At 48.9% G+C, this 24,374-nt stretch overlaps 1 protein-coding gene across 1 annotated transcript; it reads left to right on the top strand.

Moving 5' to 3' along the window:
• The first annotated feature begins 209 nt into the window (after nucleotides 1-209).
• SLC35B4 (solute carrier family 35 member B4) lies at nucleotides 210-22,958 on the top strand. Its single transcript, XM_038402877.2, has 10 exons — nucleotides 210-373; nucleotides 8,284-8,397; nucleotides 9,178-9,280; nucleotides 10,295-10,344; nucleotides 11,446-11,527; nucleotides 13,448-13,508; nucleotides 14,076-14,185; nucleotides 14,823-14,898; nucleotides 16,728-16,803; nucleotides 19,299-22,958. Exons 1-10 carry the CDS (start codon nucleotides 297-299, stop codon nucleotides 19,543-19,545), a joined length of 996 nt encoding a protein of 331 aa, XP_038258805.1. The 5' UTR covers nucleotides 210-296; the 3' UTR covers nucleotides 19,546-22,958.
• Nucleotides 22,959-24,374: the final 1,416 nt, after the last annotated feature.

The following is a 24,374-nucleotide window of genomic DNA, read 5'->3' as shown; positions in this document are numbered from 1 at the left end:
AGCTCAGGGCCAGGTGAGCGCGGGCAGCCGAGGAACTACAACTCCCATCAGCCCCCGGGAGCCCGGAGCCGCGCCACACAGTGGCCGGGGCCCAGGGAGCCGGGCGGGGCCGCGCGGGGGGTGCTGGGAGCTGTAGTTGTCCGCGGGCGGGGCGGCCGTCGGGATGCACGGCAGGCGGGCGGGGGAGGAACTACCGCCGGGCGGGGCGGGATGGCGCCGGCGCCGGCCGGGTTGGTGGCGCCGGGGCCGGCAGGAGGCTCCGCGCGGCGGTGGGAGCGGGGCCCCCAGCCGCGACCATGCGCCGCGCCTTGGCCGTCGGGCTGGTCTTCAGCGGGTGCTGCAGCAACGTGGTGTTCCTGGAGCTGCTGGCCAGGTGCGGGACAGCGCCGGGCGGGGGGGCCCCGGGGCGGGGCTCCTGATGTGGCGCTGGGGGGGGCTCCTGATGTGGCTCCTGGGCTGGGCTTGGGAGGGCGGGCAGGGCTCCTGATGTGGCGCTTGGGGGGGGGCAGGGCTCCTGATGGGGTGGCTGGGCTGGGCTGGGCTGGGCTGGGGGGGGCAGGGCTCCTGATGGGGCTGCTGGGCTGGGGGGGGCAGGGCTCCTGATGGGGCTCCTGGGCTGGGCTTGGGGGGGGGAGGGCAGGGCTCCTGATGTGGCGCTTGGGGGGGGCAGGGCTCCTGATGGGGTGGCTGGGCTGGGCTGGGCTGGGCTGGGGGGGGCAGGGCTCCTGATGGGGTGGCTGGGCTGGGCTGGGCTGGGCTGGGGGGGGCAGGGCTCCTGATGGGGTGGCTGGGCTGGGCTGGGCTGGGCTGGGGGGGGCAGGGCTCCTGATGGGGCTGCTGGGCTGGGGGGGGGCAGGGCTCCTGATGGGGCTCCTGGGCTGGGCTTGGGGGGGGGAGGGCAGGGCTCCTGATGTGGCGCTTGGGGGGGGGGCAGGGCTCCTGATGGGGTGGCTGGGCTGGGCTGGGCTGGGGGGGGCAGGGCTCCTGATGGGGCTGCTGGGCTGGGCTGGGCTGGGGGGGGGCAGGGCTCCTGATGGGGCTGCTGGGCTGGGGGGGGGCAGGGCTCCTGATGGGGCTCCTGGGCTGGGCTTGGGGGGGGGAGGCAGGGCTCCTGATGGGGTGGCTGGGCTGGGCTGGGGGGGGCAGGGCTCCTGATGGGGCTCCTGGGCTGGGCTTGGGGGGGGGGAGGCAGGGCTCCTGATGGGGTGGCTGGGCTGGGCTGGGGGAGGCAGGGCTGCTGGGTTGGGTTTATGGGGGGGGGGCTGGGCTTTTGATGTGGTGGCTGGGCTGGGCTCGCGGGGGGGCAGGGCTCCTGATGTGGCTCCTGGGCTGGGGGTGGGGGGGGCTGGGTTGGGTTTGGAACGGCGGCAGGTCTCCTGGTGGGGCTGCTGGGCTGGGCTTGGGAGTGGGGGCAGGGCTGCTCAGTTGGGTTTGTGGGGGGGGTAGGGCTGCTGGGTTGGGTTTGTGGGGGGCTGGGCTTTTGATGTGGCTGCTGGGCTGGGCTTGGGGGGGGGCAGGGCTCTTGATGGGGCTCCTGGGCTGGGTTGGGGGAGGGCAGGTCTCCTGATGTGGCTCCTGGGCTGGAGGTGGGGGGGCTGGGTTAGGTTTGGAGGGGGGCATGGCTCCTCATCTGGGTGCGGGGGGGGCAGGGCTTCTGAGCTGGTGTGGCTTGGCCAGGTGTATCGTCACTGCCTAGGTGAGGGGCAGTGTCCCTGGCCTGGGGGCTCCCAACCAGGTAAGTGGTAGCATCTTCGGGGGCAGGGTCCTTGTGCTGTCCCCTAGGCTTGGGAGTATCTGGTCCAGTGAGTTGTTAGCACCCTAGGATTGCGGGGTCAGGTCTGTGCACAGCCTGCTGGGGTGGGGAGTGCCATGCTGGGGTCACTAGGTTAAGGCCCAGGCTAGGGGCACTTGTGAAGCTAGGGGGTTGGGGGGGCTAAGCAGCTTTTGATGAGTCTGCACCTTGTGGGGCTATCGTCACCTGGTGCTCTTCCCAGCCATGGGCATCTGGCAGACCAGAGCTTTGGCTGTGGGCTCTGATTCACCCCGAGCTTCTGGAGCCACCCTGCACCCCACTGTTACGACCATGTGCTTTGACCCACCTCAGATTTCAGTCCATAGCTCAGCATCGTGCTATCTATCCTGTGTATGGGGCCATTGAGTAAGGTGTTTCTGGTGTTGTTCCTTGGGGATCGGTTCTTAGCCCAATGTCATTCAGTATTGTAATCCTTTATCTGGCAGATCTAATGCTGAGTTCAGGGGGGCTGCCCTGTATCCCAGAGTCCACCCCAATGTGGAGCTAGATGGCTACCTAGTGCCCTAGTCTCGTGACTGGGCCCTCTAAACAACCAAGCTTGGAGCCCAGGATGGACCTCAATTTCTGGCCCTGCTGCAATTTAAGAGGGTGCATGACCGGTTGGAGCCTATGTTCCCCCTGGGATGCATGCCTGCGTTAAAGAGAAGGGGGCTGTCATCTGTGGCAATGCACCTGAAGTGATAGGGCATAAGATTTTAATAGGAGCAGTAGCTTAAAATGTGTTGGGGTGTCTGTTTTCTTTTCCCAACACTCCTGCAGAATGACTCATATGGAGATGAAAATAGTTTTCTAAATAATAGAGAGAGGAGGCCCTGGGCATGCATGGGATGGGGATGGAGACAGCTGTGTAATGGGACATGAGGGATCTCCCTTGTGTTAGAAGAAAGGGGAGAGCGTATGGTGGGTACCAGAGCCTGGTCTGCAAATGGGAGCATTATCGTATGATTGCAATATGCAAAGAGACTGTTCCTTGTGAGTGAAGGAAAATCCTCTGATAGCAGAGGGAGGAAGCCCCCTGTGCCGTAGGTTTGTGACATGACTCCCATATTGTGGATGAGAAAAATGAGGCTCAAAGAAATTAATGACCTGTCTCTTTTCCTCCCTGGAGGTGCTCATATAACCCACTGGTGAGTGTGTATCCGGTCTCCCTCTGTGCAGGTCTGCAGAGGATATGAGTTGTTACAGTCCCTAGCTCAGGAGCATAGGCTGTTTATCTCTAGTTGTAGCAGTCAATGCTTTTAGCTTTGAAGGTTCCCAGTTCGGTCCCCAGTAGGTCAGCCCAGAAGGCAACCGTAGCACTAACCACCCGTTGAAGTCAGTGGCACGTGTGAGTGCTTAGAACTTCAGAAAAATCAGGCCAGGCATGTGACTTGCCCAAGGCCACCAGTGTGTCCACGTAAAGAGCCAGGTTATCCTGGTTTACAGCCCTGTACATTGCAGCATGGCCAACCCCAGGTTTTCAAAAATCAAACCATCAACCATCGAACGTCATGGTTGACTTAACCGCTTGGGTGTTTGGCTTTTTTCAGAAATACTATGTTTTCATGTTTTTATTTGCCTTCTCATTTTTGAGCCTTTAGGGTGCACTTGAGTCATGTTTTCAAGTTTTTCTCTGCAAACTTAGGGTTTTTGTGGGGGGGGAGAGGGGGTTTCAAATGAAAGCAGAGATTTTAATATATTCATATGACTCAAGGAGCTCAGCCACTAAAAATATCACGGGACTCGTGATCAAATCATGAGAGCTGGCAACACTGCAATGCCTCCAGTGCAAGTCACAGCCCCTTTCTGTGACTCAGTTTCCCCATCAGTAATATGCCAGTGTTTACCTACATAATCTATATTTAATGTCCCTACAGTATTTGAGAATGCAGAGTGCTATACAGTATTAATGGCATATGGCAATGTTTTATTAAGCTAGAGTTGAGGCTGAGCTCAGATTTTCCCATTTAAAAGGATGAAAAACCTCAGAGAGGATTTTGTGGTTATCAAAAAAGCAAGCAGTGGAAATCCAGAAAATTTCAGTGTCAACGCTGCAATCTCTTTTATTGGGCCAACTGCTGTTGGTGAGAGAGACAAGCTTTCAAGCTATACAAACCTAACAGATTGGTTTTCAAGCCTCCTAGCCCCTGCTCAAGCAATTAAGGCCCCAAGTCAATGAGGTTCTATATAGAGGCATGAGTTGTGTAGATCTGGTTGCAGGATCAGAGCTTAAGATGATAACCTAAAAAGAAGAGGATACTGGTAGCAAAGCATCACGCTTGGTATCAGAAAGAGATCCATATGAATCCACTTAGCAAACGAGAGTTGTGAGTTCCATGTTTTGAAACTTCACCTGAGAACACTGCGGGTAAATCATCCTCAATAAATGTAAGATGTTGACGTGCAGCAGACTTCTTTAAAGGTGACCAGCAAAAAGGACTTTTCCCTTTTTTAATTGGGCACATGGGCTCTTCTCTTTTATGATGTATGAAGGAGGCCTCACAGGTGATGTACTCTATATACACATACATAATGCGAGAGAGAGAGAGAAAGCGCGCGACACTGTATCCAGTCCCTTCATGACGACAGATAGAAATACATTGGAATAGCCACTTGGATAAGATGAACTGAATGAGCAAGTCCATTATGCCAGGATTTCCAAACTGTGGTCCACTTTCTAATGGTCTGCTGAGAGCTGGCTGGTTGCATGGTTTTGGCTATTCTGGTTGTTTCCAGCTGCAAAATTGCATCAAGAGATTCCTGCTACCTCTTCCAGACAGCTACTGCTGTTCCCAGACGCTAACAGTTACGTGATTGGGAATGGGCACAGAGGAGGCTGAAAAGCTGTTCTCTGTAATGAGTTCTAGCCCAGTGGTTCTCAACCAGGGGTATGCAGAGGTCTTCTGGGGGGTACGTCAACTCATCTAGATATTTGCCTAGTTTTACAACAGGCTACATAAAAATCACTAGTGAAGTCAGTACAAACTAAAATTTCATACAATGACTTGTTTATACTGCTCTATATATTATACACTGAAATGTAAGTACAATATTGTATTCCAGTTGATCTCATTTTTACCATATAACTTTAAAAATAGAAAGTAAGCAGTTTTTCAGTACTGTGACGCTTTTGTATTTTTATGCCTGATTTTGTAAGCAAGTAGTTTTTAAGTGATGTGAAATTAGGTGGTACACAAGACAAATCAGACTCCTGAAAGAGGTATTGTAGACTGGAAAGGTTGAGAGCCATAGTTCTAGCCCATGCTACGGAAAAATCTTGCATTCCAGACTTTGTACCAGGCCATCCAGAAGAGAAAATTCAATCTCTTAGAAGGCAAGAAGAGAAGTGAAAAAAAGGATCATGATCTTAATGTAATAGCAAAATGAGAGACCCAGAACCACCCAGCCTTCTGGTGCCTTACAATTTGTATGTAATTTAAATTTATTGGAGGATTATTGTCCTAATGAAAGAGAATTGCCTTGTTGGGTAGAGTTAAAATAGCTGTCAAAAATTAATTGATATAACTAGGCTCTTAGCCATTTTCTGTAAACCTGCCAAGGTGTCAGGATACTGTTATATGGGTGTGTGGCTGGTTAGTCTGTTTTTCATTTGTGTTTGTCTTATAAAATTTGCAGATTTATGTCAACACAATTTAGAACCTGGCTTGTCCCTAACTTCTTACTTTTACTTGTGGAGCAATGAGGCAGAGTTCCTGTGGCTCGAGAGCATGAAGGGGAATGGACTAATGAATGACCAAATCCTAGTCTAGTCAGAGACCACTCTGGCTTTTAATTCCTCTGTCCCAGCCCCTCTCAAATCACCCCACACCAGTCATGGGATGTGAACTAAATGTAAAGGCCAGATAGAGACCTACAAATGGCTAACAACATATTTGTCTACACATTCCTGTTAATTGAGTTTGCAACTTAGACACAACTGGACAGCAAATCAGTGAAAAATGGGTCCTCTCCAGACTCTCTCAACAGAGTTTTAGCTCGTCACAGCCAGTGCTCAGATATGTTCAAGAATCCTCTGATGCAACAGAGAAACCCAATGCAAAGGAGTCGGTGGTTTTCAGAGACTGTCAGAAAAGGGGAAGTGTCAGTTCAACTTTCATTTGTCCCCTATGACTATAAACTAGCAACAATCAGCCTGATGCATGCATGCAATTGGACGGGGAGGGGCATAGCATAGTGGGCTGCAAATGCATATGAGCTCCCAGCCAGTCATGTACTCTAGCAAATGCTCTGTGATAGCTGCATGTTGTCCTGTCCCAGCATCAAAGTTCCTTGGGAGAATCTCTGAATGTTGGCCCTGGCTATTCCAGTGATGTACACACACACGGTAGATTTATGCAACAGGTAGTTGGTTCATCTCGGGATACAGTCAAACCCTTGTGAGTAATTACTTGATTCTTAGATTAATTACGGTTTCTCCATTTGCTCCCAGAGCTTTACAATTTCAAGAAGACTTTATATTTAGTGCAGGAGCATTAGACTTCCAGATCTTGTGGTGGGATGGGAGCACTGAAGGGGCAAGTATTGGAGGAATATCACCCTGGTGGTGTTCCAGACTCCTCAGTTAGTGACCACCAGGGGTAGGGAGATGGTTGTGTCCCTCAGGGGAGAAGAAGAACCGGGCAGCAGGGGCCTGAATCTCAGGGATTGGATTCTGTGTATCACTACCAATAGTTTGTGGAAGCCCGACACTGTAACAAGAAAAACTGGCTTCGTTCTAGTTGTTCCTGCATTACCTAAATACCACTTCCTGAAACAAGGTGGGTGAGAAGTAATTGTCTCGCTGATATCCTGGGACCAGCACGCTACTCCAGCACTAAATATCTCATGTGTACCAAACGCTTAATGCTGTAGTCATGTCTGATCTCCCAAGCTAAGCAGGCTTGGATTTGATCATTTCTGGAATGGGAGGTCTCAAGCAAACATCGGATGCATCCGATGAAGTGAGCTGTAGCTCACGAAAGCTTATGCTCTAATAAATTTGTTAGTCTTTAAGGTGCCACAAGTACTCCTTTTCTTTCTGTTAACCATGTGACACAGTAAAACGGAGACATCTTCCATTCCACCATCCAAACTCCAAGCTGTGGAAAAAGCACTTCTTCAAAAGATTTCCTGTTGAAATGCAAGGAAGGAAAATTGAGTCTGGCTCTGAGAGGAGTGAAAGAGGTGACAACAGTAACTGTAAGATGTGGCAACCTGCTACCAAGTAGAAACAAATATGATGGAGTGGACACCTGGTACAAAAGTTCATTACTTCTGTGAAGCCCGATCCTATGTCTATCTGACTGCACTGTATCTTGTGTGCTTGCTCATCTCAATTAGCTTTGTTTAAATGAGTGATCCAATAGTTGGCACTCTCCCCTCTGGGTCAGTACTGAGCAAATGCCCCAGCATAGTGGCAGATGGACCTATGCCACTGCACGTACTGACTTACTGTGTTCATACAGGACCTAGCACAGAGGTGCTACTATAGCCCATATCTTTCTGATGAAATGTAAAACTGAAACACTGGCCTCTTATGGTGGTTAAAGATCAAAGCCCTTCTTGCAAAAATAAAACGCAAGATAGTAACGCTGGTGTCCTAGCTGAATTCCAAATGGCTAGTCATTTCTCTTTCCTAGTTTTCACTGCAGTTTCCAATGAATAACAATCTGAAGGTCTCGGGCCTGCTTCTCAGCGTGTTCAGTGGCCAGGGGCAGGGATATCTGAAAGATCGCCTGATGCTCCAGAGTAAGGATTCTGGGCAACAGCTCTGCTCCTCCTGCACAGTGAAACATTCTCCCATGAGGGTAAAGCGCTTCAAGAGACAGAACTCTCTCAGGGGCTGGTCTGAGACTGGAACAAACTCCTCCAGGAACTAAAGACCATCCTAAACCTTATCTCCTTCCTCTCCAAGTGCAAGGTGCACCATTTTGACCAGCCTTTTCTAGCAAACACAGATAGTGTGTACATAAAAAAGAATATCTCTCTCCTTATCAAACCCAAACACTCCACCGCATGCACAATTCTCCTCTTGGGGGAAGGATAAGAGAATGAGCCACGGGTGACAGCTGCATTAAGCAATGAGAATAACATGACTGGAAGGTGCTCAGATATACAAGGAAGCTGGCAGTCAAAAAACCTGTATAGAAGAAAATGATATCCTACTTTACTTCCTGTCTTAAGCCTGCTGCGTGGTGTTGCTGTGCACTGTTAAACAGCTGCCAAGCTGCTCCCCAGAGGTTGCTACATCCCAGTGATGAGTGAAGTGATCCTTGTGAGTAGTTTGTATATGAATTTACGGTGGAGGTGCCTATACTGCCGTGATTAGGGCTATGTAAGAACCGTGCTAGGTAAACTTGTCTGGTGTGTTAGAATGGTAAACACTGGTAAGTGCTCTATGAATGTGCGTAAGCTATTGGTCTCCTCCTGCTCAGTTACAATATATTCTGTGTCGTTATGTTTCTCCTTCTCTCTCTTCCCCACAAATCCAGAGAGTTTCCAGGATGCGGGAACATAGTGACATTTGCACAGTTCTTATTTATAGCAGTAGAAGGTTTTATCTTTGAAGCCAACTTTGGAAGGAAGCAGCCAGCCATCCCAATAAGGTACAGTAGACTTAATGCTTTGGCTGGGCTTGAATTGACTAGATATCTGTTATCTCTTAGTGTTTAATAAAACAGCTTATCCTTTTCTCCTGTCTAAACCCCATTCCTTTTCCAGAGTTAGCAATGCCTCATTCAGAACTTGTCATGCCTGGTAAAATATGAACTCATTTATCCAGGACTATTAATAGGAAACTGCTTTCAGAGTCTTCTCTCCTAAGGAACATGTTAGTAGCTGTTTAGTAAGCGAGCGTTACTTTTAGGGGACTGGATCTCTCTTGGGTTTGGTAATGAGTGGAGCCCACTGGAAATCTGGGGGGAAAGAAGTCTTGCAAAAATTCTTTTTACCCCCACTTATTCTGTGGGGGACAATCCTGCATTGGCAGCAGTATGGCCTAGAAAACCTGATGGGTTTTTCCACCTCTGTTCCCTGCGACTTGATGGCCTGTGTGAAACGACTTGGTTTCAGACTGGTGCCTAGTGGATTGCTAAATACCAGCCCGTTCACAATTGGTCCTGTTGTTGGCACCAGCAGTCTACTTACAGAGACTATGGAGATTTGAATTTCCCACCCACCCTGGAGCAGAGGTGGGAGCACTGTTGCGTGTAAGGGAGGGAGACTTGCACCACCTGGTCTGTTCCTGCTCTGAGGATGAGCAGAGAATTTGAGTCTCTGGGGCTCACAGATTAGCGCTGGCCGAGCATTGCATGAGAGAACATCTAGAAGGAACTTCCCGGTTGTCAACTTGCTTTGCTGACCAGCCCCTTGTGTTTCCCTTTCAGATACTACCTGATCATGGTGGCCATGTTCTTCACAGTCAGCGTAGTGAATAACTATGCCCTGAATCTAAACATAGCCATGCCACTCCACATGATCTTCAGATCAGTGAGTACCTCTGCCAGCCTTTCTCTCAATGTGGGCCTGCGCAATGTCCCAGGGGAGCAGAACCTGTCTGTTCAGTCTCCCTCCAGGCCCGGTTGAGGAGGAGAGCTTCACATTGACATAATAAAACTACTAGCATGGGGAGATGTATTAACGCAATGAGCCATGAAATGTACAAACAGGATCATTTGGGTAAGAAGATGTCACCTGAAAGCTGAGCCCCGTCTCAAGAAAACGAAACCCTTCTCACCTCCTCCCTTCTGCAGCACCATGCCGTATTAAAGGCCCACACAGCATGCATTTGTGTGCTCACGCTGCTAGTCCTTCATGCCCCCCTAGTGGGTGCACCTCACGGTTTAGAAAATGCTGCCCTGTCCATGTTAGTTTCACAAATTTTAATGTCTGCAAAACAAGTGGCAAGGTAAACTTACATTAAAGCAAAAAGGAAATGTATCAAATGCTTGAGTATCAGGTATCGCGTACTAAGCGGTGGAGTAACCTTCCATGTGGTGGATGGCTAATGGCTTGACACATCTTAAATCTAGACTGTTTAAAAAATAAAATAAAATAAAAGAGGATACAGTCTAGGAACCAGTCCTGCGCTGAGCTAGATAACCTCGTAGTTCTCTCACCTGAACATTATCATTCTAGAGCCATCCCCAGATAGATAGAGGGTCTATGCTTGTTCCCCTCAGTGTTGATGCTAAAACTCTTTTAGCTTGTTCTCTTCCTGAACTACCCTTGTATCTGTTTTGGCATAAATACGACAAGGAGACAACCTGAATTTCCCTGCTGCGCCCGCAAGTCCTATTACTTCTCTTCTCTGGGTCCAATGAGAATCAGTCCTTCTCTGATTTTGTTCTCTCTCCGTCCTTATCTTGAAGCTGTTATTTCTATTAGTGAACTGTACTTAACTGTTCAGAGCACACAGGATTTCTTGTTGAATGTGTTCCTACTTCTGGGCGGGTGCCTGACACACTGACCTTGTTTTGCTTTTCTCTCCCCCCCCCTCCCCAGGGTTCTCTAATAGCGAGCATGGTTCTAGGTATCATCATTCTGAAAAAAAGGTAAATTATACCTCCCGGTTTCATCAGAAAAAAATGTATGTTATTGACTTAGTCAGGGCAACATCTGATAGTCAGCAGCATTTGGCACATGTGCAAAACTGTTCATCTGCAATGCACTTTAGACTTGATCTGTCATCCCCCAGTGTGTTATCCTCCTCTCACTGATGGGGAAACTGAGGCACTGAAGGTAAGTGACTTGCCAGAAGTCAGGGAGGGAGTCAATATCAAAGCTGGGATTGGTGCTCCAGCTGTACCTGAAGAGGGAGCATTTCAGTACTACAGCTTTGCATTTCTGTACCACCTTCTGTCTGAGCTGCACAGTGTTTTATGATCATTAATCGATTAAGCCCTATATCACCCCTTACTGATAGGTAAGTAGTTAAGGAGAGTTGGTCCCAGGTTGCTGCTCGTGGGCTGGCCGTGTGATATAAGTGGCTGAGGAGCGGCGGGGAAGAGAGTGCTTTGTCACTCAGTAGCCCCTGTCACTCCCTTTGCAGCCACCAGCCTTCCAACTGAGCCTGGGTAGGACTCCCTTCCATGTGGGGTATCGGTTTAAATATTTTTCAAGAGGCTTTTGCTTTTGCCGCAGTAGGAGCGTGTAGGTCTTTGTCCTCCTCCAGTGGCTGGTTTATGTAAAGGATACTGTTAGCACAGGTGAACCAGGGTTTGAGACATGTTGCTGGGCCAGGCGGGAGTGGGGCTAGGTTTTGCCATAAGAGCTCTCTTCTGCTGACCTTTCCATCTGGGTGCGGGTATCAGGGAATGAAAAGTTAAGTGGCTTAGCAAGAGAGTAATCAGAATTACATGATCTTAAGGCTCCCTATCTTGTGATCTAGTGGGGGCTAGGAACCCTTTGCTCCTGGACTAGTTCTTGGAAAGAGAGCACTTACATTTCTGAGCATGGAAAGGGCTAGAACTGAAAGAGCTTTTCCTTGGATCTTCTGTTCAACAGTTTCCAATCAGTAGTTACTCCAGATTTACACCAGGGTAACTGAGCAGAATCAGGCCTAATGCCTCTTCAGTGCAGCATTGGGTGAAAGCTCCCAGATTGGAAAGGGTAGACTAGAATGCTGAAGTCTCTCTGTTCTTCTCTTGTTGCAGATACAGTGTGTCTAAATACACATCCATAGCCCTGGTGTCCGTGGGGATCTTTATCTGCACTTTAATGTCTGCAAAACAAGTGGTAAGGAATGCTTTTCAAGTGTCTGAGTCTGTGCAGCTGTGAGCCCTATTAACAGTAAGAGCTGCCACGGATGCCTTAATCAGGCAATTCCCTTTGTATCAATGGGAAGAAAGTACACTGCATATTTTTGTCTATTTCCCTAGAGATCTTTCCCACAGTCAGACACCTGATTTTTGCTGGCCTTCACTTTTTTTTTTTTTTTAGTTCAAGGTGCCTTTTATGACATGCTGCTTAGTTTTTCCTTTTCTAAGGGGCACACTGAATATCAAGTTACTTTCACCTGCAGAGGAAACAAAATTATTGGGGTTAATATATTTGATTAGTCGCTGTTGCACTACCATAGTGGTGACTCTGCTTATACTGGCAGTGGCTATCTAAAAACCTTGCTGTCAGCTTCCAGAACTGGTCACTTTTCAAACTAGAATTTTCCAGGCCTGGCCCGAAACTAAGTGTGATTTTTATTTTTTGGGTAAGTTTGCGCATAAATAGGATGGCAATTTTTTGCGAACAAGGAGAGTGTGGTTTCGGGTGGGGAGAATGCACACAAGTGTGCAACTTTTCTTGTTTTAGGTTTTTCCTTCTTGGTTTAACAGCTTTTAAGGAGGTAAGTCCAGAAAATTGAAACTGACCATGGAGATAGGTCTTAGAGAGATGCCCCTTCCAGGGTCTTGGTGAAAACTGATTTAATTTGGCCCAGTTTTGAGGGTTTGAATAGTGTGTAAGCCCACTGCAGACTTGCAGTGATAATAACGCTTTATCATGGGGGAAAATATACTTCAGAACGTAGAATCGGAAGGGACCTCCTGGGTCAGAGACCAATCTCCTGCTGTCACAGGCACCTGTAGAGAGGAAAAACTTACAAGATTCTCATGGAGCCAGGCCTGATTCCTTGTGCAATAACTATAAGCAGCCCTGTTGCTCTTTCACAGAGACTGCTGCTTACAGTTAGTCTGCAGTGAAAGAGTCTGGGTTCTGCAGGATCCTTGCTTATTTATAATGTAGATTTCAGGAGATTAATGCATCCCCAGATGCATTGAACAGCTGTACTTTTAGACTAGACTAGAAGTAATAATCCAAGTTAACTTTAATAGGTGCACAGCAAATACTGTGAGTTAGGCATGTGCCACAGAGTGCAGGCGTGGGTATCGGCATGCGTGAGCCTGTATCCCATTTTCAATAGGTGCACGCTTGGATAAGTCTGTTTTCTACCCCGCAAAGGAGACTGTGCACCTGCAGCTCCTGTTGACTTCCTCAGGAGCTCACCATCTCTGAGCAGCGGGCCACTCTGGTTCAGGATGCTGACCAGACCTTCAGAGTCCTGGCCAGCTCTCTCGTTATCTCTCACCCATCCATTTAAAGTGACTAAATCTCCTAGTAAACACAGAAGTGTCTGCAAATGGGGATGGCTTTCAAAGGCTTTCCGGTGGCACTGATTGCTCGTTTAATGCTGTCAAAGAGCTCAGAATGCTGTGGGCCATGCCAGCATGGTACTTTTTAATTATTCTTGGTAATTGATTATTTTTTCCAAATACAACAAATATTCCAAAATACCAGTTTCATTATAACACACACAGTCAGTCAAGAGTTAGATAAAGGGAGGGGAGGGGAAGCAACATAAGTCTTCAGCCAGTGTATTTCTTTGAAAGGGATGCTTTGCTGATTGGTCTTCATCTTCTGTCCATAACCCACCAATTTCACTAAAGCAGGGGTGAAAGCCAGAACTGCCACATACTCTCTTTAACCAGTGGAGGGACTTACAGGTGCAGAGGAAGGACACTCAGGGCTGTCTTCGATACACTGGTTGTATATAGGTTTGGAACACAATCCATCAGGGGAACAGAGAGACAAACTTAATCACTTGGAAACTGCCAAACTGCATCCATTATAATGATCTGACTCTCTTCTCCCCATCTTCCGTAGGCTTCTAAATCCAGCTTAAGTGAAGAGGATGGACTCCATGTCTTCATGTGGTGGCTGTTAGGTCTGTAAGTGCAGTGATGCTAATTGGCTTTGCAATTATGTTGGTTGAAGTTGCTTTCATGGGGCTGATCGCCAGGCCTGCAGCTGTGCTTAAACTGCACGGCAGCAGAGAGCGGTGGGATGCCCGGCTCCAGGGATCAATTGCATTTCTGCTATCGATTTAAGCAGAATCACGTTGCCCTCTCTCACCCTGTTGATACAAGCCTATCACATTGCAAAAAGCTGCTTGCAACCAGCTGGTCAAAAACAGTATCCAAAGTGTTTGTGTGGGTTAGTGACGGAGCTGGGTTGCTCCTTTATCAGGTCTCTTCCCAGGTTACTTTTCAGCAGTGAATTTGAGAGATTCATATTAGGTGCTTAAATCCCGTTGGCTTTCCATGAGACGTAGCGCCTAAGTCACGGGTAAAATAGTCAAAGGCCCCAACATCTTTCGGCTGCGGCACCAGTCTCTTGTCGGCTTTCCCATTCTTTTGCGTTTCGAGTCACACCCTGGAGATCTGCCTATGCTGATGGATGTGAGGTTTATTAAGCTCTGGGGCAGGACAGTAAGGCTGCTTTTGTGTTACAGGAATCATGGCACTGACCTTCGCCCTCCTGATGTCAGCCAGAATGGGGATCTTTCAAGAGACCATCTACAAACAGTTTGGAAAGCATTCCAAGGAGGCACTGTTTTACAATGTAAGCAACAGCTGGCTTTATCTCAAATCAAACCATTTCAAATATACATTTCATGCAGTTTTCTAGTCTGCTCTATGCAGTAGAACCACTGGCCCAACTGGAACCTTTTTTTAGAAATAATCCAGACCTGAAGGCCCTGATCCTGTGGTCAGAGCCATGCGGGCAATCCCTGGCGGTGCTCGGCAGTAGGAAATGTTTTGTAGGAAATAATCCTGCATGATGATTTTATAGTAGGTCCCTTCCCATCTTTAAGTCCTATGATGCCAGGTTACTATACTGTAGAGGGGATAGGGGAAATGAGGCCTGCATTGATCAAAAACTGTCCCCAAGCCTCTCGCTCAGGTGTTTGGCCCTTTAGAACATGAGGGCTGGGTCAGTGAATGCATTTCATCCTGTTGAAATCCCAGACTGCTCTGCCAAGAGTGACTGATCATTTTGACTTGGGGTCGGAGGGATGGGTAAACTGTACATGAGCTCAGATTATACACGGGGAGCCTCGTAGTGGCAATTAGTATGTTAAATCATTTGTCCTTTAATATTAGTTGAAATGCACATACACTGGCTCCCTGTACTGATGTGGATTCTCTGCATGGTGTCAGTTTAAAGCTCTGCATTGAATTTCTGTCTCTTGCCATAGCATGCCCTGCCCCTTCCTGGCTTCCTCCTCCTCTCTCCGGACATCTACGCCCATGCTGTTCTCTTCAGCCAGTCTGGTGAGTTTTCTTTGTGCAAGTTGATGCTCTTGTTGCTTCTCTGCAGTGCAGGAATCTCTGGGTGAGACTCTCTGGCTGGTGGTTATGAAGGTCAGCCTAAGTAATTAAAATGCTTCCTTCTGAACTTAAGTCTGTGGATTGCTATAAAGAATGCTTTAACACAGCAGAGGGATTAGAAACTTGTCAAGTTCCCAACCCTGCTAATACACCCATGCTTAACTTGTAGTCCCGTCAAAATCAGTGGGTCTGTTTTGCGTGCATAAAGTTACTCACATGCAGAAGTGAAACCTGAAAACTGGTGAATGTTATTGTTAAATAAGCCCCACCTCACATACACAGATCCCCAATTTTATCTGACAGCCAAAAACTTTTCTACGTGATGTTTCGTAAACAGGTTCCCCTGAAACGCACAGCTCATCTTCCCTCATCAGTCACAGCCATTTAAAAATGAAAATCCTTCTATCTAGCGGAAAAGAAGGGCTGTTTTTCCTCCCCATTCAGAAAATCAAGTGATGATAGATTTCATTAAACCATTCACATAAGTGATGCCTTGGCATGGGGCAGGGCATGAGCACAATAATGGGAATGAACAGGTCAGATTCTTTGGTTGAAATCGGCGTAGCTCTGAAATTGGAATCAATGAAGCAGCTGCTGTAAGCCTCTGCAGAGGATCTAGCCCTGGGTGGCCCACCTGAGCCTGAGAAGGGGGCAGAATTTACCAATGTACGTTGCCAAAGAGCCACAGTAATACGTCAGCAGCCCCCCATCAGCTCCCCGCTCCCAGCACCTCCTGCCCACCGGCAGCCCCACCAATCAGCGCCTCCCCCTCCCTCCCCGCACCTCCTGATCAGCTGTTTCCTGGCATGCAGGAGGCTCTGGTTGGGAGGGGAGAGGAGCCAGGGCATGGCAGGCTCGGGGGAGGGGGCAGGAAGGAGTGGAGTGGGGGCAGGGCCTGTGGCAGAGCCAGGGGTTGAGCAATGAGCACCCCCCCAGCACATTGGTAAGTTGGTGCCTGTAGCTCCAGAGTTGGTGCCTAGACAAGGAGCCGCATATTAACTTCTGAAGAGCCGCATGTGGCTCCAAAGCTACAGGTTGGCCACCCCTGCTCTAGCCCATGATGTGTGTCCAGGTAGATGAACTGTGTGAAAATGACAAATGTTTTCATACAGCTTTTTCACACAAACTTCTCCAGTGGGGTATCGCCAGCACAGCGTTGCCTTTGTGAGATTTCCTTTCCTCCCCAAAAAACTTGCAGAAGCATGTGCAAAGTGGAATTCATGTTCTCACTGCCAATAGCTGCTTGATAGTGGACCCATCTTCGGTTGAGAATTCAGAAATGCACAGCTCTCATGGTGCTTTTCACAGCAAAAGTTTTGCCCAGCTTCTGTGTTTAATGCACATACAGCAGGAGACACCAGCGACCAGTAAGAGATGGCACCTCACCATGATGTTTTTGTCTAGCGATAAAAGTCAAGTTACCACACTAGATCAGAACCAGAACTAGGCCCCTTTCCAGGTGGCAGGGCCCAGGGCCGCTGGAGCATGTGCAACTGTTACTGCTTTCCAGTCTTCTTTAGAATGCCATTGATGCTGAATGCCCTTCCGTCTCCAGAGCTGTGGTGTGTTTATCCTTAGCATGGGTATAGCATCATCAGCCGCAATGAAAGCTCCCCATAGCTTTTCCTGCAGGCCTCATTGAGTGAGATGCAATTGAGAGTCTTCCCTGCTGAGATCACCAAGAAGGGGCTCGTTGCCATTGTGTGTGGTTTTGTGCTATTAAAAGCTGGGCCGAGATCAGACATGGACCTTTCTTTCCCCTCTCCTCGCAGAGCCATTCCAAGTCCCGGGGATCGGGCTGACCTTGCCCATCATGTGGTTCTACCTCGTCATGAACATCATCACTCAGTATCCTTCAAACACACAGGCGGCAGAGCCAGGGCAGGCAGCAGGGTTGCGAGTGCGTTGAGAAAACTGGGCCGAAAGATCAGTTGTATAAATCCTGCCTTGCGCTCTTAGACCTCCCTCAATTCAGAGCTGAGGTGCAAGAGGTGCTGTCAGCTGCTGAAACAGCATGCGTGTTGTTTCCGAGACACCTGAGGCGTTGACAGGTGCGCTTGAGCTGATGTAAGGTATGGACACAGCAGCTAAACTTTTACGAGTAATAATTATTGAAAGTGTGCGTGTGAAGTTGGAAAAGGCAGGCAGAGAGGGTCCCGTGGGGCAGGGAAGCTCTTGCTCTCTGAATTCAGGCAGAATGCAGTGAGTGAAGGCAACGGAAGAGACGGGGACCCAAGCATTTCGATAATGGCACCCTCTGGTTGCTTGTTTGTTATGAACACACCTTGGCGATTCAGGGGTGAGACAGATACTCGGGCAGCTTGTCAACGAGTTATGGCTTGCGGTTATTGTAAGCTCTTTATGTGGAAGGGGGGAGGGGTCTGTTTCTGTTCCCTCCCAATTTCTGTGCAAGCATTGGTCTGTTCTGCAATGGCAACTTGTGTGCACCTGCGTATAAAGCAACAATGGTTCATCTAGTACAATATGCCACCTCCCGTCGCACTGCAGCAAACCAATACTACACCTAGACCAGTATCCCTCTCTCTGGGGGTCCTGTGTGTGTGGAATGGCTTGACAACTAACTGGCTTTAGCGCTTAGGCAACTCTACTTACCTATCATTGAACTCTACCTACTCTACACTTACTGGGCCAGAGGAGGGTAGAAATATTCCTGTGAATACAAACACTCTTGCCTATCCTGGGGAAGGGGAAAGATGGATCAGTGAGAAGCTTCCCGATCCCCCGGGCAGGCAGCTGGCTCTGTGTCGAAATTCTACCACCCCTTTGTCTTAGAAATTTCCCCCCCAGCTATCGGTCCTTGTTTCACTGTTCCCTCTGCACCCCAGTGAGAAGCCTTTCTACTGCTTCCCAAGCCTCTGGGTAAAAAAAACAAACAAACCCAAAACCTCCTTAAACACGTCTCTCCTGTATTCTAGCAAGGGGCCATGGGGGGAAGAAACTTCTCCACTCCCACTATTTATCAGCTTATTCCCTGCAGCTGGATTGATGGCTCTTAGATTTAGCCTACCTGGTCTTGCAGCAGGTGCTGTCAGCAAATCAGTGCAACTTTGTAACCCTTCTTTAAGAGAGCGGCTGCTCTAGCTCTGTGTTTGGTTGTGAGATTATGATGGCTGGATTCTCCAAGAGCTCTGGCTGGTGTCGAGGAGTGGGGAGATTCATAGAGGCGCTGCAAATGGCTATGGAAACGTATTAAGGGCTCAGAAGAGGAGAACGAATTTTGTGCCTCTCTTTAAAGTCAATTCTTTCCGGGTGGAGGCGGGGGTGGATCTTGAGTATTTCCTTGTGGCTGGTGGCCTTAAGTCATGTAAGTCTAGCCCTGAATAATGTGGGTATGAGGCTACTAGCTCTTATACTTAAAGGCGCATGGTAGTGATCCTGAATCTCCTAGGGTTTGGCCTCCGTTGAAGGACATCGTATCATCCCTTGTATTGAGAGAGCTGTAAAGGTGCATGGACGTTGGTAGGAATTTCCAGAGAGCCTGCAAACCCAGCTTCCGGGAACAGGGCATAGAGCAAAGGGGCAGAAAGATCTCCCAGCCGTGCTCCATTTGCTAGTTTGGATTGTGCATGAATAAATGGCTGGAACCTGGGGAGGGGGTAGCTTTGAGGTGCCTTTGCAGCTATGTGGGGCAGATGAGCCTTCAGACTGTAGGTGATTGGGGCAGCAGGAGAAGCACCTGTGAATACCTGTCATGGCTATGAGCAGGGGCAGTGTGTGTACAGAAACCATGAAACGGAGGAAGAACAAGCTTGATGGGCAAATAAGAAATATTTTAGCATTAAAAGAACATGAGCAAACGCAGCTTCCTTCAGGGGTGAGAGGCCTTCGCAGAACTGGGTTGGGCGACGGGGACAGACGGCCTGGGGGGCTCTGCAGGACTGGAGTGAGTTTAGCGGAGCTGAGTGGAGGCCCATGGCTGGAAGAGCAGAGAGTGGAAGGAGGATTGCAGGTCAGGACGGAGGGGCATCAGCAGAGCTGTGTGTGCGGGGATAGCAGTACTGGAATAGGAGTGGGGGACAGGATTGAGGGGCATAGGCAGAGCTCTGTGTGTGGGGAGAGGCCAAGAGGAGGGACTGTGGGTCAGGCTGGAGGGGCACTGGCAGAGCTGGGCAGGAGGAGCTCAGGGTTGGAATGGCAGAGGTTCTGCAGCTCAGGAAATAGCACTTAGTTGCACTGTCCCTGGCTCAAGCTGGTGCTATCCGTTTCACTTTCCTGAGGGCTTAATCCGTCCACTGGACCCACCCAAGGCCCCCATGTTATCAAATGGCCAACCACCGACGTGCTTCTCTCCACTCGCTGTGCCCTTAACTCGCGCCACCCAGGTATGTGTGCATTCGGGGAGTCTTCATCCTCACCACGGAGTGCACCTCCCTGACCGTCACCCTGGTGGTGACGCTGCGCAAGTTTGTCAGCCTCATCTTCTCCATCCTGTACTTCAAGAACCCCTTCACCGCCTGGCACTGGCTGGGCACCCTCTTTGTCTTTGTGGGCACGCTGATGTACACCGAAGTGTGGAACAGCCTGGGGCCTCTGCTGGCCAGACAGAGGAAGGAGGCCAAGAAGGAGTAAAGGACTGTCTCAGCAAGGACTTTTTTTTTTATGGTTTTCCAGGGCAGAGCACCAGGGACTCCCCTGCAAGGGGGGGTTGTTTCTGTAATACAGAGGAGCTGCTGGCTGCGCCAAGGTGTGGGGAACGTGTAGCCTCCGCTGGGGAAGAGCACGAGTTTAGTGAGTTCGGCTTGCAGCCCCTTTCATTTTAAAATGGTCCTTTTAAAATTTTTAATACTGTAAAGGTAACGTGCATCTGTTAGACGCTGGCCTAGCACTGGCCCTCCTGCCTGTGGTGCTGTCGGCCCATCCTCCCTCCCCACCTGTCTGATTTTACTCTTTGGCTGCTGTCCGTTACCATTCTCATTACTTTACTCACAGCCTGGTGCGCTTGGGCCCTGATCTGCCTGGTGCTGCTAATGCCCAGCGCAGCGTTGTAAAGTTCAATCACAAAGCATGGATGCCAAGCCCCGGCTTCAGGGCTGGCTCCTTAGCTGCAGGGGGCATTCAAAACCGCTGCGGCTACCGACTCTTCCCAAGTCTCCTGATCCCTCTGTGATGTCCTCTGCCATTCTTGGCTCGGTGCACGGGGCTAGGAATGATGCATTCTGCACCGGCGCAGAGCCTGCAGCAAGAATCTCCATTTGTGATATCGCGTTGTGGGCTCTTCAGTGAGCCCAGACACGTGAGAGAGTGTCGCTGAGCTGGGAAGGGCATTTAAAAGGTCAGTCATGCTGTTGTCCTGGTCTCCTGCTTCGGACAATCGTAAGATCAGGGCTTGACTCAGTTTCACTTTGCAGATCACCTTTTAAAGCGCAGGTGACAAATGGCACCGGGGACTCCATCCTGGTCAGCTGTGTCCAGTTCCCAGGTCGCTTTTCCCCTCCTAATTGCTAGCGTAGTAAAGCCAGCCCTGATCCAAAGTACCCAGCTGGACTGGAAGGGTTCTGCTGCCCAAATTAGAGCCCCAGTGACTCCTAGCAACCCGAGTCCAGTGGGTTTGTCGAGATGAGACTGTTCAGAATTTAGACTATTCTACTGGAGCACAAGATGCAGTAGCCAAGAGTGAGTGAGTTGGAAGCTTTCGGCTCTGCGTGGCTAAGCATAGAGGCTTTGTTTGTGTTCCTGAATGCCGCCAGGGAACAGATCTCTTGAATCAGAAGGTGCCTCTTTTACATTCCATTTGCAGAGGAGAACCACCCCGTTGAGTGACATGCCCAGTGAAATTACAGATGTTTCCCCCGAAGGGCTCAGATGAAGTCAACCATGTTGAAGGCCTTTGCATGGTTGCCTGTCCTGTGAATCCCAAGGTGAAGTTACTGCTCAGGTCTAACATGGAGCTTTCCCTATGTTCACCACTCTTCACCCCGTGCTGCTGCTTAAGCCTCTGAATCAACCAGGTGTGGCGCTCTTGTGACATCAGGTCCATAAAGCTGGCTTCCACTTAGTGTCCTGCTAAATGACATGGCAAGATCAAGGAGCCAACCTTTCCGATCCTCGCTTTGATTTGGGTGTGCCAGTTCTTTGTGCCCTACCATTTCTACCCCCTGTTAGGATTTATACATCCGGGCCCCGTGTGAGGTTTTGGATGTGTGCATCCTCCTGTTTGGCTGCAAGTGCACAGACAAGATCTGTGCATTGTGGTAGACCTGGCCAGCAGTGTTCAGGAATGAGCTTGCACAGGGGTTGTAGCAATAGAGAATTAATAGTGGCACGGTTGTGTATGGTCCTTTTTAGGAGCAAGGAGGAAAGATAAATGTGCAGTAACAAACCCACAAGTGAGTACTCTGCTAATGGGTGAATGGTTTATGTCTCTTAACAATCTGAATACAAAGCTAACATGTTCCCATATTAGATTACATTTACTGCCCGCAAGCAACTAGCCGAGCATCTGGCTACAATAAGCCGAGTCAGCGGAAAAGCAAAATCCATCATAAGTAACTCTGAGGGTGGCAGCCTTTGGCTGTCTCAGCAGAGAACAAGGACTGAATTAGCCATTGTGATGACCTTTAGCAGAGGTCCCTATAGGTCACAGCTGGTGCCTTGTGGAGAAGCTTGCAATGCCACTTCCTAGAACTGTTCCATAGCCAGATTAGCTCCCCATTTTCAGCTGTCTTGACTTTGAGCAGCTGGTCAAACTAATTTACAGCTTCCTTCCTTCCTGTGCTATTTGAAGTGTCTGCTTATAACACAGACTAAATGAAAGGGGCATAATCAGCCAGCCTATCCTTTTCACGCTCCACTGTTCCTAACACTCTTTAAGTTTGACAACAAGACTTGTTCCATTGGCTGCGCCTCTAATTTGTCAGAGAACAGCACACAAGCAAACACCCCTATGTTACAATCAGTGTTCAAGTAGACGGGAATGGATTCACTGCCTTTGAAGTTCATTCTTTCCTGTAACTGTGAAACCGTCCATAGCAGGATGGAGTTGGCATCTGCTGACTCAGAGCAATATCTCTGAGGAGCAAAACTTCCTGCCTTCGGAGTGCCCCAAATGGCACATGGTTTTCAAAGTATTTTCTCAGGCAGAGGGAGAATAAACCTGCACGTTCACTGGAAGGTCTATCCCTCCTTCCCACAAATAACTTGGTTTAAACCCTGCTTCAGCTCATCAGCTGGTATATACATACCCTGGGAAAGACCAGCCCAGAAGTAAGATTTCCACCTTATCTTCATCACGGGGCGGGGGAAAGCTTTTTACACAGACTCAGAGCAGGGAATATGTTCAGCACAAGTAGAATTCAGTGTTAGAGCAGCAGTAAAGCTTGTAGATCAAAGAGTGAAAATCTGGCATGGGGCTGAGACATGGAGTCAAATTCAGCACTGGCCTCCACTCCACATGGAACCAGTTTACACTAGGCGTGAATGTGGCTCAAGCAGTTTGGGTTCACTGTTGCTAGCCAAACAATAGCTTGGCAAGTGTAAAAGTGAATGTAATGTAGTATTTGTACATAGGCTGCTCTCATTTATCAGCTATACTGTATGTGGTCTCCTGTTTCATGTGATGCAGTTTTTTTTGCCATGTTCTGTATCTGGATTTTATTGGAATGAAATCACCATGATGTTTTTACATATATCTCTGTTTACAGGTGTTGCAGAGTAGTTATCACCAGACACCAGGTAGTGATGGCTTCCCTCCTGTATTCTAGTATCTCTAAGTGATAGTCTTTATAAACTCATGAGAGGCAGAGGGGAAGGAAAATGGTGAGACAACCTGGACTATCCAGAGACACTCTGTCAGTGTCCTCACGGTAGGGATAGGGGACTTGGTTTTTAAATTGTACACTCGAATGACCGACAGTGATTTAGCGCATATGCAAATAGACACTTGAAAAAGCCCAACCCCAAAGATCTGAAATGCTTTCTTAATGGAAGTAGAGATTTAGGTTTGAGGTTTTTCTTTTGTTAAATAAATCTGCTCCTGACCCTTAGCTTTTGTTGTGACTGCTGACTGACTTTTGTTGTATGTTCCTTCTGCTGAACACTTTTTGCTAAGGGCAGTAGCCCAGGTACTGCTGCCATGAAGTCATACTGCCTTCAACAGGTGGGCTTCAGAGCAGGCTCTCTGATTTCAGGGTTAATCTTCCCTCCCGGGAGCAGCCAGCCAGCCCCAGTGTTTGCGGATGACAGCGTGCCGCAGCTCAGTTCAGAAGGTCAGTAACTGGTCTCAGTGCTGGCTTGCAAACAAAAATGAACGTTGAGCAATCAAGGAGCCCTGACCTTCCTACTGCTACCAGATCCCATTCTGGAGGATCTTGACTGCCCATCAGTAAAGAACACGCACTGAGGGGGAACAGAGGATGGCAGCTGAATCAGAGTCAGAACTGGGTGGTGGAGACTAGGTTTTTTTTCAGTGGGGCAGAACCCCCCCATCTCTACTTGAAGTCAGTGGGAGCTGAAAACCAAACTCTTTAGTTTTCTAGCTGGGAGGTTAAGGCTGATTTGAAAGCTAATTGCTCTAAAGTTAGACTAAGAGCAGTGGCTACTTTAACTTATTTTAAACTCAGATTTAACACAATCCTTATCAGCCTACCCATTGCAGATATCTCTATCGCCTCTTATTACAATGGAGCCTGGGTGTCTCATGCTCTAAACAGAACAGCCCTGTAACATCGGGCAGTGCTCGTCATCCCAGTTTACAGATGATGAACGGGGCCACAGAGAATTGAACCCAGGTGTCCTGAGTTGCACCCTAACCATATGATCAAAGTTTTGGAAAGGAACCTCAGCCAGGTAGCAAACTGGCAGGGTGCAACAGGTTTCTTTGAAGGGCTAGGATCAAGCATATGGATGGAAAGTCATTGTCATCCTAATGTTGTCTTAGAATCATGTATTGTTACAACCCCTACACCTGTCCCATAGCCTTCTCCCACCCCTGGCCTATCCCTTAGAAGCAAAACTCCACCTCACACAATACACAGTTAACCTGTGGAACTCATTGCCATGGGATGTTGAGCTGGCAAAAGTATAACAGGGTTCAAAAAAGAATTGGATAAGTTCATGGAGGATAGGTCCAGCAAAGGCTATTAGCCAAGATGATCAGGGATGCAACCTGTCCATATACCTCACGCATGAGCCCAGATTCTCAGAAGTTGGGTGCATAAATTTAGATGCCTAAGTCCCTATTTAGCCAACTCACTAAGTGGGCCAGTGTTTAAGGTGGGGACTGCTGAGTGCTCAGCACTTCTGAAAATCAGGCCTCTTACTGAGTTGCCTAAATATCAACTTCACTGCCGAAAGTCAGGCTGCTAACTTCTGAAAAGCTTGGTGTACAGCCATGCCTCAAACGTGTTTTGTTCAGTACTGCTGTTTGGCTCTCGCTATCCAATGATGATGTAAGACAGACC

This window comes from Dermochelys coriacea, chromosome 1 (assembly GCF_009764565.3).
Source record: "Dermochelys coriacea isolate rDerCor1 chromosome 1, rDerCor1.pri.v4, whole genome shotgun sequence".
Lineage (NCBI taxonomy): Eukaryota > Metazoa > Chordata > Testudines > Dermochelyidae > Dermochelys > Dermochelys coriacea.
The sequence above is the reverse complement of the archived record's forward strand: the minus strand, read 5'-3'. Positions and strand labels throughout refer to the sequence as shown.